The sequence below is a fragment of the Passer montanus genome, unplaced genomic scaffold (assembly GCF_014805655.1).
Source record: "Passer montanus isolate IOZ18808 unplaced genomic scaffold, ASM1480565v1 scaffold3, whole genome shotgun sequence".
In the NCBI taxonomy this organism is placed as follows: Eukaryota; Metazoa; Chordata; class Aves; order Passeriformes; family Passeridae; genus Passer; species Passer montanus.
The window spans coordinates 9,808,218-9,827,099 of record NW_024367707.1 but is presented as its reverse complement, the minus strand read 5'-3'; the positions used below and the strand labels follow the sequence as shown (position 1 = coordinate 9,827,099).

General features: G+C 38.3%; 1 protein-coding gene across 6 annotated transcripts in view; it reads right to left on the bottom strand.

The window, feature by feature from the left end:
- ARHGAP6 (Rho GTPase activating protein 6) overlaps positions 1-18,882 on the bottom strand; it is a 311,150-nt gene that overhangs the window by 45,122 nt on the left and 247,146 nt on the right. For all 6 annotated transcript variants that reach the window (XM_039714412.1, XM_039714413.1, XM_039714414.1 and 3 more), the window contains exon 2: positions 14,417-14,576. In XM_039714412.1, the coding sequence (XP_039570346.1) occupies positions 14,417-14,576 (160 nt within the window). The remainder of the gene's footprint in view (positions 1-14,416; positions 14,577-18,882) is intronic.

The following is an 18,882-nucleotide window of genomic DNA, read 5'->3' as shown; positions in this document are numbered from 1 at the left end:
AAAGCATCACATATTAGGTATAGGGAATTAGCTCAATTATAAAGTTAGTGGCACACAAAGTTAATATTCAGGAAGTCTTGGCCAACAGCTTCAGATTATGTCACTTAATAGTCAATATCCTGTGAAATCCTAATCCAGTATCTTTTTACTAATTAATAAATTATGCAGTAAAAAAGTACAACAGCGCCCAAGCTTTGTACATAATTTCTGGGACAGTACTATAGTATTAGGCTTCAGATAATGAAAAAAATACCCTCTCAAATATGCTTGAAGTGAACCTGTAACAAAAATAGGATTCTTCAGCACTTTCCTTATACATGGACTGGTGGATTATCTATAAGAATGACATTCCTTTTATGTTACTTACATGCAAGGACACTTTTTATTACTCAAAAACATAATTCATAAATTCATACAGATCCTTCAAACTGATTTAACTCAGTGGGCTTTTGACATAAGAGATGATATGCTGCTGACAGGGCTGGAGAACAAAGAGAACTTGCCATTTATTGGCAAGTTCCTTTGCTTAAGAGAAATGAGTTTCTTGTCTGTTTAGGGAAGAATGTTTGTCAAGTTCCACAATTAAGGGTTATTTTAACACATTATAAAAAGAGGATCTATCTCAGTAATTATTATCAGACCTATAGCTCAATTATAAAAGCAGAAACGGATAAAAAGGTTGATATTGTGAGATTTCTAGCCTACTTCTTCATAGTAATTCTAATTCTATTCATGGCCATTTTTCTTAATAACCACTATTAATTGGATCTAACAGCACTTAAAGAAAAAAAATTAGAATATATCTTCTAAGACTGCAATCAATTCTGTCCTAAAAATTACTACCAATAGCACCACATAGCACAAAGTCAAACCTCTCTTGAGCACTCGTTGGTTCACTTCACTCATCCAGAGCAACTAATTTCCCAAGTGCCAGCCTCCCACAGCCAGCTCGTGCGCCAAATGTCAAGCTGCAGTCTCTCTAGCCTGTGCAATACTGCAAGTAATTGAGAGTGTCAATCAGAAAACACTGCTAAATTCTGTTGACAGAGCACAATAAAGGCAAGACTGCACTTCATTCATTGACAGTGGTGCAGTGTTTGTGGTTGCAGATGTTTCTTTGGGTCACTATACAAAGAAAATTTACTTCTGAATATACACTTGGGGCTGCTCTGTTGAAGAAGTGGGTGCTGGTTTCACTTAGCCATTGCTGTGACTATAAATGTCCATCTTGAAATACTTATTTTTAAAAACTTGTTGAAATGCCCTGTCCCCATGCAGTAACTTCCAAAGCACTGCCAGCTGCAACACAGATGGAAGATAAAATTCAACCAGAGAAACAGGATTTTGGCACATGAAGAAATATGAAAAGGGGAAGGCTGAACCTTCAGGTATTTCTTATCACACTCATCCTTTGCCTTAGCCATACACACACAAGACCTCCATCAGTGATGCAGATTACTGTATTTATTCAGAAGCCTTGGACTATTGTCCCACTTCTCTTTATAGTCTATGTTCCACACTTTATTTCACTTTGACTTAAAGTAGCATTTCTTTGTTCTTGTCAGCCAGCAGCTAATGGAAGAAAAGCCATAATCATTCAAGAATATCCCACAGCTGCAGTCATGACCTTCCAGGTGACATCTGGCTGATAGATGCTCACCTCAGCCCACAGCACCATGTTCAGGCTGCTCACTGAAGGCACCACACACACAACAGAGGCAGCTTTCCTCTGATGCAGCAAACAAGCTTCAGCATTCCCTTCTCTCAGAAGTTCCTGAAAAATGTGCTTGTGGCAGAAGAAACAGCATGAAAAGGGCAGAGCTAAAATCAAAGCCAGTTTTTCAGGAGAAGGGACATCCCTCCTGTTGGGCTGTGCACTGGGGGACAGGGCTGGACAGGAGCAGCACCTGAGCCAAACCCTTCTCAGGGCACTGTGAGAAACCAGGAGAGCTGTGGGGAAAGACGACTGCGCAGGAAACAACGCTCTCAGTAACACACGGTGCATACAGTACAACCACCTGAGGAAACCCACAAGCAGCAGACAAAAGTGTGCTTTTAATTCACCTCTTCCACATCCCAGCAGCTCTTTGATAACCTGTGGTTAGTGCATCTTCTTCACACCAAGGCTTCAGTGCCACTGGGCTAAGGCACTACTATTGTTAAAACGAAACACAGACAAATTACAAAGCCCAGCTGTGCAGGTTTTGAGTGATTCAGCTGCTGATAGTTTCAAAGCTGCACTATACCCAATTTCTTTACTGTTGAACAGTAAGAATCTGAAATAACTTTAAATTAAATTATTTATCTAGAATGTATGTATAAGTTTCCACGGAAATTTCTTTACTGTTGAACAGTAAGAATTTGAAATCTTAATTTCAAATAACTTTAAATTAAATTATTTATCTAGAATGTATGTATAAGTTTCCACGGAACTCTTCTAGAAGGCAAAACTGATGGAAATCTCACCTACTTCAAAAGAAAGCTGCATCCCTACAGGAACTACAGTTTTATTTATCAAATAACACAAATAAAACTACAGTTTTATTAATCAAATAACCTCCTGTGGTTCTGATACAAATTTTTTTTAAAAACCCAAACAACCAATCCTACATAATTTGCTTGCCAGGTACTAATAGATCCTTTTATACAGATCAGTTGATACTGAACAGCTATTCTGAAGGCAAAGGTGATATATCAATTTATACTTGCTGAGCATATTCCAGTAGACTGCCCTGTCTTTTAGGAAAACAAATCTGAAAAGTGTAGTTCCAAACCAGATTAAATCTAGAAAAATGCACTATTTCTATTGAAATCTATTTGAAAGGCCTATTTCTATCAAAAATACAGACTATAACTGCAGTGAAATAGGTATTAACTCTCCTTCACATAAAACCCCACAAACAAACAAACAGAAACAAACAAAAACCCCACCAAACAACAACAAAACAAACAAAAAACGAAACAAAAAATAAAAACAACCAAAAAAACACCACCACCACAACCAGCAAAACAACAACTTACTTTGGTCACTACTTTAATTCAGATAGCAAATACTACCCAACTCCTGTGGCTAGAGGAACCATAAGGAAACATGACATTTCCACTGCATTTGCCTGCATGTTCCCTGGTGTGTTTAAGAACTTAATTAGTCACCAATATACATGTTGTAAAGAAATAACTACTTTAGTATTTTCAAATATGCTCTTCCATGATTCTCTGTCATGAAGGGACTTGCATTAACTGGTGGGCAAATGCAGGTACAATGTATTCTAAGGGTGAGAACCAAACTCAACTTGACAGGGAATATGGGATTTGAGCTCTGGAGCGAGGTCAGGGCTCCTGAAGGCACAGCCAGAGGGAGGGGGATGTCAGAGCCCACCCATGCAAGGAGAAGAGCTGGGAAGGAGCAGCTTCCCAGGCCTGCCCAGGCCACTGCACTCCTGCTGTGCAGGAAGCTGCAGGTCTTACAGATGAGCACAGCACAGCTGCACCAAAAGAAACACTTCAGCAAGGACAAAGTGGATGCCTGCCTTGTTTGTGCAAGCTATGTATAAATATCCTTAAAATAACAGAATTTTTAATAGTTGCAGAATTTTTAATAGTTGCAGAATTTTTTGAACCACCACAACAAAACTAAGAATTAAGTTTCCTATCTTTCCTTTTAATTTTTTTGTTGTTGTTGTTTAAGATCTTCCTTAATCTTTTTGCAATTGGACTATTGACTGGAAGTAACTATGTTTGCAAAATAAGGGAAAAAACCCTCTTCAGTTATTTTGCCATTACTACACTGAAAACATATATAGGTTTTTTGCCATTTAAGTATTTTTTAACTAATAATATATTTAAGATGGCTGCATTACACAAGCTCTGAAGAACAAGATATTCAATGAGTTTCAGTATCCAAACACTAAATTATAATTGTTTGCGAGCTGATTTGTTAAGTCTTTAATTGGACCCCAGGAAAAAACTCATTCTGACATAAAAATAAACAGTTGCCCAAGTACTTTTCTATGTCAGAATGAGGAAGATAGCTGCTGCTGCCATACATAGCTGGGGTGATGGAAGTAACTGAAAAAAAACCCCATGCAAAGCTACCTGGGAGCCTTTGGAGGATTACAAAGGAAAGGTCAAATGCCCTTGTATGTGGCTGTTAGTGAAAAACAGCAAAAAGCAGGCAGATTCCTGGAAAGGGAAAACAGATGCACAATGCCAGGTCTGACTTCCCTGTGCATAAACACACTCAGATTTTCAACTCATACACAGCTCTGCTCGCTTCAGCACCTACATTAGCACAGCACTGCCTGTGTCATAAGAAATCCCAAATCACAGTAATCAAATAAAATAATATCAAAATCCCACCTCCACCCCCCAACAAAGTCATTAAAAAAACAGCCACAGAAAGTGGCCCAGGTCTTTTGATGGAGCACATGCCTTGCGTCAATAATGGAAGTAAAAAATGTGTCTAGGCATAGGAAAATTAGAGGGAACCACTCATTCTGGGCTTCAGGGCATATTTGCTACATTGACACTGATTACAGGATTCATGAAACAGTAACATCAAGTAGCAGGTGCAAGACAAGAGACAGACACTACTTTTTCACATTACAGCAGTATCCAGTGTGACAGGAGTTTCCCTAATCTCCAAAGACAGGAAAGTTCCCGATTTAAATAGCCTGTGATACATCAGGGGCCTTGTGGCTGCCCCTCTCTCTAAGTGGAAGACACTCAGAAACTGTGATGATGGGCAGAGGTTTGAAAGCTTTGAGAAAGACTGAACAACACCCCCTTCTCAGAGTATTTTCATAACTCAGGAAAACTGTCAACACTAAAACAGGTTAAAAAAAAAACAACCCAGGTTAAAAATTATCTATATTAATAAATGAAAACAACTACAGTCAATGAAAATATTTTATTCAGGAGTAATGTTCTTAAAGCACAGAAACATATACTAGATAATTACTTCATAACATATGCAGAGAAATCACTGGAGTAGTCATCCAGCTTCTGCTGGACCTGCACGTGGTTCTGTTTGACCACCACAAATTTTAGCTGTACTGAAAAAAATTCAAAAAACCAAATGAAATGAGATAGAAAAACACAAATACAAGCTTTAAAACTGCTTTCAGTCCACTGGGGAGGCGGGGCGGAGTGGGAGAGATTTACTGCCTCCTGGCTTCAACTACTTAAATAAAAAGTAATTTTATAATGTGGAGGGGAGAGAGTAGTTTGATGCTATCGCTTGTCAAAATGACTCAATTTGATAATCCAAACACTGCAGGGTGAGCCCGGGCCAGAACAGATCCAATCACCAGATTGTAGCTGGCCTTGGATTTACTGTTATCAATAAAGTCACTTGCACACCCGTGCTGGCAGGTGAAGAAGCAACCAAGTTCTTCACATCTCAAATCTCAGTGTCAGCATGAGTTGAGCTCTTCAAAGGAAGAGGAAATTCCTCTAACCCTCTGGAATTTAGGATTCCAGCCAGAGATGGTTCAGGGCACTCCAGATCTCCACTGTCTTCTGAGCATCGCCTTGTTGTTACTACTCCTTTGTGTAAGTCTGTCCTTGGACTTTCACCTTAAAGAAGAAGCCACAAAAGAAAATAAAACAGCTTTCATAACTTACTCTCTCTGGGACTACTTAAACTAGTCCACAGTAATCCCGCTCAAAGCTGTTATAAAGAAATGAAATGAGAGGAGCTCTCGGTGCATGGAAGTGAAATCATGGTGCAGCAGTCTCTCACTGGACAGTTTGGTGGCTCAAATAACTGAGCTGTTATTCCTCTGAAAAATGACCAACGGATCTTACTTCTAATAATGTGTCTTTGTAGTAATTACCTGTCCTTTGTATCATCAAACATAACAGAAACAGGTGTTGAAAATGTAAACCACACAGAAAAAAAGACACAAGGAGCTCTGCAAAGAACACTTGGGTTGACTTCCTGCACAGAAATAGAGTCACATGGACATCTGTCTAATCTATTCTTAAAATCCTTCAGCAGGAGATTACATCTCCATTAAATCTCAAGGCAGCCTTTTCAGTGTAAAAGCCTAATGCAAAGATATATATAGTACCACAGCTCTGATAAAATAAATCTATCTGGAGTCACTTTATCTTTCCTAATCAGTATCTAGAGACATTACACTTCTGGCACCAACCACAACTGCACTTAAACCATGCCTGTGGAAAAACCAGAGAAAATTTTTCTACCTAAGGCAAGAAAAAAATCATCAGGAATGTTCCCTAATGCACTTCTGAAAGGAGCAACACACACAAGATAACAGAACTAAGCCTGATTTTCAACTGAAATTTTTGAAGAAGTATACTGGAAGAATACACGTTATACTGATGTTACACGTTGGCAAAGCTCTGCAAAGGCAAGCAGAACATGGAAACTTGTAGGCTGCAATGTCAGTATTCTTAATAAAGGTTCAAAAGTTTTTCCTTGATATATATTTATTGGTATTTATTCTTTGGCTTTGAACCACAACACAGCATGAATTCATAAGTCACTATCAAATCACTGGACATATACATTTGACTATTGGCAAAACTAGGACAGCCTAGATGGGCATTCAGAATCAAAGGGTAAGTACTCCATGAAGTGTTAAAGACAGATTTGGCAGAACACATCCAAGAATGTCTCTGTTACACCAGTGTTCTCTCAAAGGAAAAAACCAAAATACACCTAATTTTGCAAAGCAGTTTTAGAGCCTCTCTATGTATATTTTGCTTCCCAACACTGATTCTCTCTACCACATGTCTCAACTTTGAATATGGCCAATGGTCAAGATCAATGTTTTAAAATGAAAGCTGAGATTTTCATGTCTGACACTAATACAGACAAAATACCAAATATACTTACATGTACTTCAAGTCAATAGCTATTTCAAGTGCACTCCTAAAGAAACTACATTAGATAGGATTTTTATTTGTCTCAGAAGAAATTTTTTAATTCTATGGGACACAACCTTGAATATATGTGGTATATATAACATAAAATATATCCTGCAGCAGTCTCTGGATCTGACGTTTCAAAAGCAGTACCCTAAACAAACAACAGACAGCATCTAAATAAGGAATTGCCCTAGTAATGAAAAACACTGGTCATGATTCTATCTCTCTAACTTTTCATGATATTTGCATACAGAAAGGCTGATTGTAATATTTCCTTGTTTTCCTTAGGAATTTAAGCAAGATCTCTGTCCTTCACCATGAAGGGAACTGAAAGACTCCTGCATGTCAGGGCTCCTGCCCAACAAGCTCCACAGCTCAGTATTCCTCCAGTGTCCATCCCTGTCCTCATTCCTTTCTTTTCTCTCCACAAAATACACCGACACAACAGCAGGTTCTCAGAAATTACACAAATCTTTATTTTAAATGTGCTAAGCTATAAACTTATTTTGTCATATTTACATTATCAGTGCCATTGATTTTCCTGTGAAGCCTACAATATTTCTTACCTCTGTTCTGTGTTCATACTGCACAACAAAAATGCATGCTGCTTCTTAATCAAAGCTCCTAGCTATTTACAAAATACTATTTAGTAAAAAGACACGGGTTTTTTTGTTTGTAGTGATTTTTTTTTAATGAGTAAAACCTTTTTCTTTTAAACCTATTAGCTTACCTCTGACAGAATTGCTAAGTTGAATAAAGTTTTCCTGATGTAAACAGACATGTAAAGCCTGCTATGTGATACAAGAAAATCTCGGAAATCAATTTGCTGAGCACAGCACAGTCTTTTATTAAAAAAACTGCCTCACAGCAAAAATTTAAAAAAAGGAACATCCCTCCTTCTTAAGTTTTAAAGATAATAAAGTATTTCCCCTGTTACAATGTTAGAAAAATTATATTCTGGCAATCTTGTTATATTTCCATTTTGTTCTTTTCTCAAGAGTGGCAAAAAAGTGAATTTGAAAGAAAAAACCCCAACAAAAAATTCTTCAAATTTCCTTAATAGTAGGGGAAAAAAAGTTTTTTACTTGTTTTCTTATCTCTCTGCCTGGAAAAACTCCTGTCACCTTCACTCTGATAAATGCCTGTGTAACATAGTTCAAGACTGTGTCTCACAACCTCTACCCTGCAGCAGCTGGGACTTCTCCTAGCTTAAAACATTAATTCAATTTTACTTCTGGTTTGTTGGGTTTTTTTTTTTCCCCCAGACTGAGAGATATCTGGTCTTGTTTTCTTAGCATGAAAATGGAATCCCTGGAAAAATACATTTTTCCATGAAATATTTGAATTGGAGGGCACAGGTGGGAAGTTTCAGTCTGAAAATCAGTAAGTTAAACAGTTTTTATCTCTGACCAGTCAGTCTGCTAGAGCATAGCTAAGATTTACTAATGTAGCATAAAGGAGGAGAATTTATCTCAGCCTTACTTAACTATAATCTTCATGAACTCTACTACATTGAAAGAAAATCCATGGACTCATAAGTCCATGCCAGAGACAGTATTTATATGAGAAGAATCAGCAGAGGCTGGCATTAAGAGGGGTGGTAATAAGCCTCTTCACTCACAAGATACCCTGACACCAATTCAAAAGCAGCCATCCCTGAGCCTGTAACTCCACAATGTATAAGCTACAGTTTATTTAGATGTTTTCCACTGCCACAACAGCTATAATGTATACAACATGGTCAATGATTAAAAACAATTACCAGTTTGGAGCCCTCATAAAAATGCAAGCCCAGATAAAAATCATAGTCACTCTCAGTGTTAAGGAAAATGAATAATGAAATATAACAGCAAGTAATGTAAGCAAAAAAGAGATTGAAAGAAGCACGCCCTGCCAAAATAAACAAGAAGCATAGACTTGTGTAACTCTTAATTCCCATTTCTATTCAGAGCTTAACTGGAATGTACTGGGGGCAAAGTACACAAATGAATGGTAAAAATTCAGAAAGCCCAGCCATGTTTTCCTTCATTTCGGAGACAAGGTTGTCTCAGCTCTCAGTCTGTAATCACACACTTATCCAGCCCTGATCCTTCAAACTCACCTTCACTAAAGCAAGTGGTATAGGAGACCAAGGCTCACTCCATGTGAGCAGATGCACAGTGTCACATGGCACAAAGCTCGCATGCAAAAACATCCACCAGCACATGTTCAAGCAGCAGCAGCAGCTTCCCTTAAAATGACTTTTCTTAAATGACTGGGACTGATTTAGGCTTCTAGAGCTACCCTTAGATCGTATTCATTACAACTAAACAAGTGACCTGAGAACCAGATTTGACAAAAATCTCTCTCAAAACATCACAGAATCAAAGAATCATCTAAGTTTGAAGAGACATTCAAGATCATCCAGTCCCACTGTCAACCCAGCACCAGCATAACCACCAGTAAACCACATATAACCCCAAATGCTCTCCTTATTGATTCTTGCTCTCCACAAATCCTCCAGCCCCACTGCAAAGCTGAGAAGAAAACATCCTTTTAGGAACTGGAAAGAACACAAGAAGTCATTTTCTCTTCTTGAATAAAGAGAACACCCAAATGTGATCCCTGAGTCTCAAATCCTATCCAAGCCCCTTCACCAACAGCTTCCCATTATGCCTTCAAAACCCAGGCAGATGCTCTAGGAGCTGCATTAGGGTTGAAGCCCTAATTCTGCATTTGCTCAACTCCTAATAATTCCTACCCCTGCTTTCAAACACAGCGTCAGTGAAGTGGGACAGGACTGTTAAGAGAGTCAATATAAACATGAGGTATTTAGGAAACTGATCCAATCAAAACTCATTCAACAACCTCTCAGCTCAAGAGATACCTTGGAGCCAATGGACAGAACAAAATGAGCTCCTCTGCTGCTCTGATCCCAGTTTTACTCTGCAGAAGCCATCTAACTTGAGTTAGCATTTGCTTGTGAAGACCTTCTGTAAAAGGTTCATTTTTCTCACTACTTGTATGCAAGGACATACACAAAATCGTAATGTCACCAAAAAATAGGCACACCTGAAGTGAGTTGTATCATCATTTTTTTTCTCCTATTTTAAAAAGATTGACTTTCCTGAAATGAGAAAAGACACACTATATTGTAAACAGTAGGCACACCTGAAGTGAGTTGCATCATCTATTTTTTCTCCTACTTTAAAAAGATTGACTTTCCTGAAATGAGAAAAGACACACTATATTGTAAACATGAACTGCAAAGAAGCATCGGCAGAATGGTACTGTTGTGACATTCAGAATGTCAGCAATTAAAAATCTTTCACAAAGTAATTGCATTGGTAAAGAAACTGTGCAATGCTTTGCCTGGAAATTACATCCTCTTGCAACTTAGCACATTAACCAACACAAGATAAATGATTCTTGGTCTAATTTCTGGTGGCAAATGGGGGGATGACATGGGAGCAAAAAAGGAGTTGATTACAGAATTTGAAAGATAAAAGGCAGAAAAACAAGACAACAAGAAACAAATGTGAAACATCTCATCATATATGTAAAACTAGTACCTCTTGATCAACTTGAATTCATTCGAATAACCTACTTTAGTGCAATTGTAGCAAATTTTAAATGACATGCTGGATAAAGACATTCCTGTGGGAGGTGATCCCTCCTCTGTGACCACAGGATATTTTACTAGGAGATGTTAGTAATGTTCTTCATTAACAGTAATAGCTACAACACAGTATTGAAGGAGAGGGATTACATATGAGGTCTCTCAGTCTGTGCATTCCTACACAAGTGTGGGAATAACCAGATGAGCCCTGGAAGAGGCAAATAGCAGTAGCTGTGACAAAGGGACCCTCTGGGCATGGGAGGACTGAAGCATTATGAAGAAGCAACCAGTAACAGCACTTCTGTGGTTGTAAAGATAAGGCAGAGGCATCTGTACTCTGGTTTAACCTCCATGTAAGCACATTTGGCACAAAACATTAACAATGAATTTTTACTTTTCACCATACCTATGCCAGTAAATGTAATTATTCAAATGCCTGCAGGAAGCAAATGCCCAGCAGGCATATGCATGTTCTATTATAATTCCCTAGCAAGTTTTGAAAAAACAGCCAAAGAACCACAAAGAAGTCCAACTCTATACACAGCTTTCTAAATTTTCTAATACATAAATAGTTCCACTTGGCTCTTCTCATGAATATTTTCATATGGCATTCTCTGAAGTAGAAGACAGTTGTGGGGTACATTTTTCATTTTTCCGGATCTCTCCAGACATACAGAGCTCCTCTAGCTCTCTCAGACAGTACTAGTTCTAAATGTCACAGTCTTAACAGTCTGTTTTTAACTTGAGTCTCATTTTAACTTGATGGTTGTGATGGTATTTTATTTTATTTTATTTGCAGTCTTGCATACCCAAAGTGCCCAAGCCAGTTTCACATGGATAAAACTTGAAATTCCCAGTTTACACATGATATTTGACTGAGATGATTAACTGGATGGCTACCTGTAAACTGTTGTCATAAATTTTCATTCCACACATTTAAAAAGGATAGGAACATGAAGTGGACTTCAGAGTGTCTCTGCAAAGGGCCTAAACCAACCTGCAATAATTCAGAATATGGCAGATTCTTACTCTCCTATCAAAGTACCAGCACAGATGTAGCATGATGGATTGACAGAGTGATTATTAGATATATCCACTTCAAAATATTATTTATTTCTGTTGTCAAAACTGGTGCCAAGCTTTGAAATATGACGGACAGTTAAATACTAAATGTACCTTAATTCTAGCTTCATCCTTCAATAGATGGCATTGCAACATTTTAAAATTCATTTGTACTAGCTATTCCTTTGTGATGTATACCTTAAAACACAGAAAATTTCATTATCTGGTCATTCAAAGCAGGAATGTAGATGTGAAATTATTTGCCTCTTATCAATAATCTCACTGGTACATCCAAACTGGAGAACAGAACTGAAGAGCAAATTTATTTCTCAGTCAAACTAAGCCAAGAGATACATGAAATGATGGGGCCAGCAGTAGCAATCAAACAGTAGCCTGGAGTTCCTGACTTTTTAAAATGCCTTTTATTTTTAAACGTTTAACAAAAAATTATATTCTTACTCAGTTTCTGTTATACTTTTCAGACTCAATATATCTAAAAGTAATTTCATTATTTATATTTACCCCTGTAGATACATGCTGTGACAATAAAAATAGTTCTTGTGTGTGATTCAAACCTGAAAGACTCCCCAAATATTTGGCCTTTCATGGCGGTCCCATCAGGAAACAGCAAGCAGAACACAAAAGCAATACTCACTCCTCAAAGCTCAAAGTTTCTGAGCAGGTGACAAGTGTTGTGCCTCAAGAGTCCATGCTGGCACCACCACAGCATGGCATCTCCATCAGTGACACAGACAGTGACACTGAGTACACCCTCAGAAAATCTAGCAACGACAGCAAACTGAGCGGTGTGGTTGCCACACCTGAGGGATGGGTCACATCCAGAGGGACCTGGACAAGCTTGAGAACTGGGCCCAGGAAAACCTCATGAGGTCCTGCACCTGGACAGCTCCTGGCATCCACACAGGCTGGAGATGAACAGATTCAGAGCAGCCCTGCTGAGAAGGAATTGGAGGTGCTGGTGGATGAGAGGCTGAGCCAGCCATGAGCTCCTGCGGCCAGAAATCCAAACACATTCTACACTACATCCAAAGAGCCTGGCCAGCAGGGCCCCTCTGCTCCACTTTGGTGACACCCCACCTGGAGTGCTGCATACAGTGTTGGGGTCCTCAGCACAGGAAGGATATGGACCTGTTAGAGCAGGCCTAGAGGAGGAACACAGAAATCAGAGGGCTGGAGCATCTCTCCTACAAAGACAGGGGACAGACTTGGGGTTGTTCAGATCAGAGAAAGAAGATTGGAGAAATCTTAGCATAGCCTTTTAGTAATGAAAGGGGGATCAAAAGAAAGATAGGGACAGTCTTTTTAGTAGGGTCTGTTGCATCAGGAAAAGGGGTAATGATTTTAGAACAAAAGTAGATTTAGAGTAGGTGTAAAAAAGATATTTTACGGTGAAGGTGATCAGACACTGCAACAGGTTGCCCCGATAGATGGCAGATACCCAGTCTCTGAAAACATTCAAGGCCAGATTGGATGGGACTCTGAGCAACCTCATCTAGTTGAAGATGTCCCTGCTTATTGCAAGGGGGTTGGACTAGATGACCTTTGAAGTCCCTTCCAAACTAAGATATTCTATGAATGTCTGTACTAGATTGTCTTGGATGATATTACCACACATCCATCCACACATGTAGGACCTCCATATGTTTCTTTTCATCTTCCTCAGGAACAGCTATTGGCAGTTCAGACTGCCAGAAATTAATGGAAGGCCCTTAGTGTTCCAGTTCCTCCTAAGAATATCCTATAAAATTCATTTCCTGTTGATCAAACTTTTTTTTTGAGGGACCAGGGAAGCTGGTGAGGCTTGAAGTAATTGATTAAATCCATCTCGCTGCAAACTGATGCTTTCCTATACTGTTGGTTTTAGCAGGAGTTTTCTGCAGAACCTAAAAAGCTGATAAATACAAAAGCCTGTCTCTTTCACATTTGTTCTTTTCCATGTCATTAATTTCATGTGCTGGACAACTTTTTTTCTGCTTAACTTAGACTCATTTAAAAATTGCTCCTGTGGCATAACTGTGTATATGCTACCACACAGCACCTCTGGTCAAAGGTGAGAATTCAGTGATCCTTTGTTATTCCTTATGTAAGTATACAACTGCAAAGAAACAGGAAAGCCAGATTTGCAGATGATTGCACAACAGCTATCTCTGCTATGCTTGATCTGCAGCCTACAGGAAACAACAGAAATTTTCTCATTGATGAGGTTTAGATCTCTTCCATGGCAACCTAAGCACAGGTCTACCACATGCACATATCCTGCATCAGGATTCCAATAGCTGAGCTTCTCCTTACATTTCAATCTCCTGTTTCCTAGGAGTTTGATGTTTTATGCTGAAAATTAACTCGTTTTCTAGAATATAAGCAGCTCTGTCTTAGGAAAACTTGGGTAGGAGTCATATTATTTGACATAAACGCCTTCACTGCCTACCTGACCTAGTGACAGCTGGCTTCCTTCACAATGTTATACAGAGTGAAAAAACCCACTTCTATGGTAAGATCTACCTGACCTACACAGACATTTAATTCTGGATATAAGGAACTGTAAGTAAGGCATTTTTCTCTCAACTGAGTATCAAGACATCCTGGCATGAATGGGTCTGATTTAGATTATCTACCCTGTAGACATCTGCCCTTGATCAGATGATCCCACCCCCAGGTGGCCCAAATTGGACACAGCAGACAAACAACTTTACTCATCATTTTTACATAATGACTGTGGTTAAGCAAAACTGAAATGGAAGACAGTATCTGTGGAATAAAAAAACCCCAGTGTTTACTGCTGTGATATGAAATCAGTGGCTTAACAATCTAAACAGAGACAGCTTATCAAGCCCTTACCTTTGGGGATAGTAATCTGACAGCCCAGGTCACAGTCCTGCTGCAACTGATAAAAAGCCACTTCCTGCAGCCGAGCACGCTCCAGCTCCGAGAGGCTTTGAACGGGAACTGACTTCAGCCGTACACTGCGCCCTGACATGCTGTTCCAAGTGAAATCACCCTACAGGAAATCAAATGGAAAAATATGAAGCATCATATGGTATGCAGAGTTTAATAAACAGAGCCATCTCTTTTACTGCTAGAAAAAAACAACACAGGTTCTTCTCACCAAAAGGCCATTTTCTTGGACATCTCTAACCTTTCAAATATCTTTATTTTCCCTAGAGCACAATTCCTTAAAAGGGATACAGACATGCAAAACAAGAAGTCAATTCTTGTCAAGTCTGAAGCCATTTAATCAAGTATTGTCACAAAAACACTAGGATTCCACTAACAAAAAACACAAAGCGGGGCGGGGGGGAATGCACCCTTGCCTGCTTTTCCCAGTTTGCTTTCTCTGTACAGTACTTGATGTTACTTAATTCTCTTCCCGCACCATCGGTCAGAGAGCAGACCTCCATGGACAACATGCATCTTATCTCCCACATCTTGCTACTCCAGCAGACTTGGAGAATGCACTGGCAGAGCCCCTTTTCCAACACATCTCATCTCCTCCTTATGACGAGGCTGTGTTTACAATATGATCGACTAAAGAACAAGACATTCCATGTTTTTGAACAGCTGCAATAACAACCTATTTGGTAACATTTATAGAGGAAAACAGCATGAGATATGCTACATCTCTGTAAGGTACCAGTTATGCTTGGGGAGCAAACCAAAAGCTTCAGCTGTTGTATATCCCACCTGTGAGAACCTGCACAAAAAACTATTCTCCCAGTATTCAGCTTGGGCCAGAGAAGTAATCATCACTCAAAGAGAAGAGCAAGCACGAAGACACGCTTAAAGTAAGTCTTCCAGAACTCATCTCAAAGAGCACAGATTAGTACAGGGAGAGAAAGAATTTGTTTTTCATTCTAACCATGTTAAAAAACAAACATCAGTCCTGTCAGTAACTATAATCTGATGCAGCTGCTGATAATGAAAAAACTCTGATGCACATCAGCTGGGCGGTAAGAAACCCACCAACCTGCCTTTTATCACAGCATGGCAGACTTACAATTAATAAACTTCACTCTTGTTTTAGTTTAAATTTCAACATCTGTACTGTCATTGCATACTAATTTTTTTTTCACTGTAAACTTATGATTCATCTGTTCTGCACATCCATCTGCAGTCAGAGGATGTCCACTGACATTAAAAATTATTAGCAGAAGCACCTTAATATAAAAACCAGTTAAATTAGACTTTACTTAGCAGTTATGCATCCTGCTGTATGCAAACATCTTTGTGCACACTGCCATATATTTTGCCCATATATGTGCATGTATATCTATATACATACATACAACCTGTACATACATTTGTATTTAAACACATATGCACACCCATGACTGCGTGAGTGTATTCACATAGAAGCATGAGACAAAAACCATTAACAAATGTGCAGCACATTTAGCAATACAGATTAAAGGAATTACACAGTTAACACCCTTTCTTGTGATTCATGAAATATGTTTGAATTCAGCAAGGATTTTTTTTTTGCCAGAGTAGTTTTTGTAAGTCATTAAGCAATCATAATAGATAAAGGCATTACCTCAATGTCAACAACTGGACCTCAATATCTTAAAGCATGTACTATGATCAATGTTTTTATAGCATTTATATGCACATGTGCTACATATGCAAAACTTCTGTGTTACCCTAGTATTTAACTACTGGAATTTACTTCATTTTTTTTTTCTCTTTCACCTGTTCTGGCTCTTCTGATGCCTTGCTGTTGACTAACCAGATTTAGTAACCTCAGACTAAAGGTTTGCACAGTATTACAAGTCAAACTGTGTAGCTTAACTCAAACAAAACCAAACCAGCAAGAGTCACACAAATGTTATTTGAAAAACTTCAAGTAAACATTTGCATTTTTTAAAAAGCTGTTGTCATTTATAGATAAAAGTGATCGAGAACAGCATTCAAAACCAGACAATGTATACAACAAAACTAATTCCATTCCAGCCCTGATAATGCAAAAGAAACTTTACAAGCACAGAAGTATGCCATTCAATTCTCATGAACATATAATATATAAAATATTCTACAGGCAAAATAGTACAGACATAGAAATATAGGTTTTTATGGTGGAGTTTAGGGGTATTTTATCTTAAGTCCTTTCTCCATCATGAGCATTTTCATAAACAAAAATGTCACTAGTATGTTTACCATAAAAAATTTGAAATCCTAACTCTTAATATCAAAACAGGAATGGGAAGCAAAAATTACATCACTAAGAAAATGTTAAGGTAACAGAATACATGTCCTGTTTCCTGCAGACCACAAACACCAAGTGCAGCATGGGACTTTTAAGAATGACCACAAATTAGGCAAAAGTTTCTTAACTGAATTCTGCATGAACACATGAATTATTCCCCTTTTTCAGGAATGAAAACAGAGTTATGAAAAATAATTTATAAATTATAATGAAATGAAAAAACAATTACAATACAATTACAATAAATGAAAAAAAAAACAGGTTTTTATTCTGACAGTCTTCAAGGCCCCCATATGTTCTTGGTGCTCACTGTCTAGCTAAAAACAGTCATTTGCAACATCTGCACCTTGCAATGCCACAACAGGTTGCTGAGATGAAAGAGTGCAATCACTCTGCCCAATTGCTGTGCACTAAAGAAGACATTCCTTTTCAACACTTGATGGGTTTGATAAAATCTCTGCTAGGTCACATTAACATAGGTTTTTATTATGCTAATGGAACACATGACTAATAAACTAAAATATTTTTGGAAAATCATGTGGTAGGTAGGGCCAATGAAATCTCCTAATCTTTAAAGGCTCAAGAAACGTTTCTTTAAAAAATTCTGTTTCATTTTGCAAATATATATCACTTATAGATCACTGTCTTCTATGAGTCAAAACACAGTGTTTGAGAATTTAATTTATTCAAATACTCCTATGCTTTACATTAAACACAAGGTAAATTAAATGCCTCATCTTCCTCCCAAAGCACTGCACAGTTATACAAACAGCCTGTAAATTATTGCAAAATCATCCAGGCTTGGGAGAAGTCCAGAAAAGTCAAGCTCCCTTGAAGAATGGGCACTGGTAATTACATCTGCCTAAAGCTATTCAGCACTCTGTGGGGCAACCGAAGGAGGACAAGGGCAGCACAGACACGAAGAATATCTTCTGTTTCTCTCTCCATATGAGAGGCAACACTTCACCAGCCTAATTCAACATCAGCCTGCCCTAGCTGGAAGCTTAAAAGGAGCAGAAGATCTTTAAGCAACAAGTCAGAATGACATGTTTGTTTTTGAAGTTCATGCCCGTATATTTTCAGACATAGTACACAGGTTGCTCTCTATTATTTAGATTATAGGACTGTAGGTCTGAATATGCTCTGCAAATGACTCCATCACCAAAAAAAAAAAAAAAAAAAAAAAAAAAAAAAAAAGCCAACACCACAAAGAGAAGAGTTAAACAGAAATACAGTTCTGGGATAAAGTGATCAGCCTGACAGGACATAACTTCGAACTGCACAGCTGCCTTCATCAAAGAATTTTATGAAACCATAATCTAGACTAAAAGCCTTCTCTGTTTTTTTCCACCAACCAGTCACGTATTTTTCCTCTCAAGTCTGCAACTTCAGCTGCATTTTCTCTCTGACATGCCCATTAACATCTAACATCTTTCCTCCACTCAACCGAACAGTTCACTCACCAGGTAACTGCCTAAAATATCAGAGCAGATGACTCAGCAAAGAAGATTGCTAGAAAACTGCACCTTTTGCCTCTGAAGAACCTGAATCTGTCCATTTTCCCTGTACTTCTTCTCCACAGTCATAAGCACAATCATAAGCACACTTTTAATAAGACACAGACTGCAGCTTTTCTGATATGCTTTCAAGCATTTTTCTAATAGAAATGTTTGGTAACTCCAAAATAAACATGAAGTGGTACATCCTGACTTAAGTAACACTGTGCACTTAAATTACTCTTAAGCATGTCTAAGCTATTCTTGTGTGCCTGACCTCTTTCTCCCAAGCCTCCGAGAGAAAATCTTGCAGATGTCTTTTAGAAAAGCCTTGTTGTTCCGTCTTTGGTACAATACAGAAACTGGTTGACAGCTGCATAGAATGCTGAATGTAGATGCAAATCTATAGGCAGGGATCAACCTTGACTTCTGTGGAGTTTCAAGCCTTAATGAGTTATGTGGATGGGAAATAAGAACCCTCACACGTCACAGTTTTATAAAAAAAAGAATTTAATGCAAGATGGAGAGTGCAATTTTTGTCTTATGCCTTATTGCTATTGTTAATGACTGTCTGTATTCATTTAGGTGAACACATTATCAGATTAGCT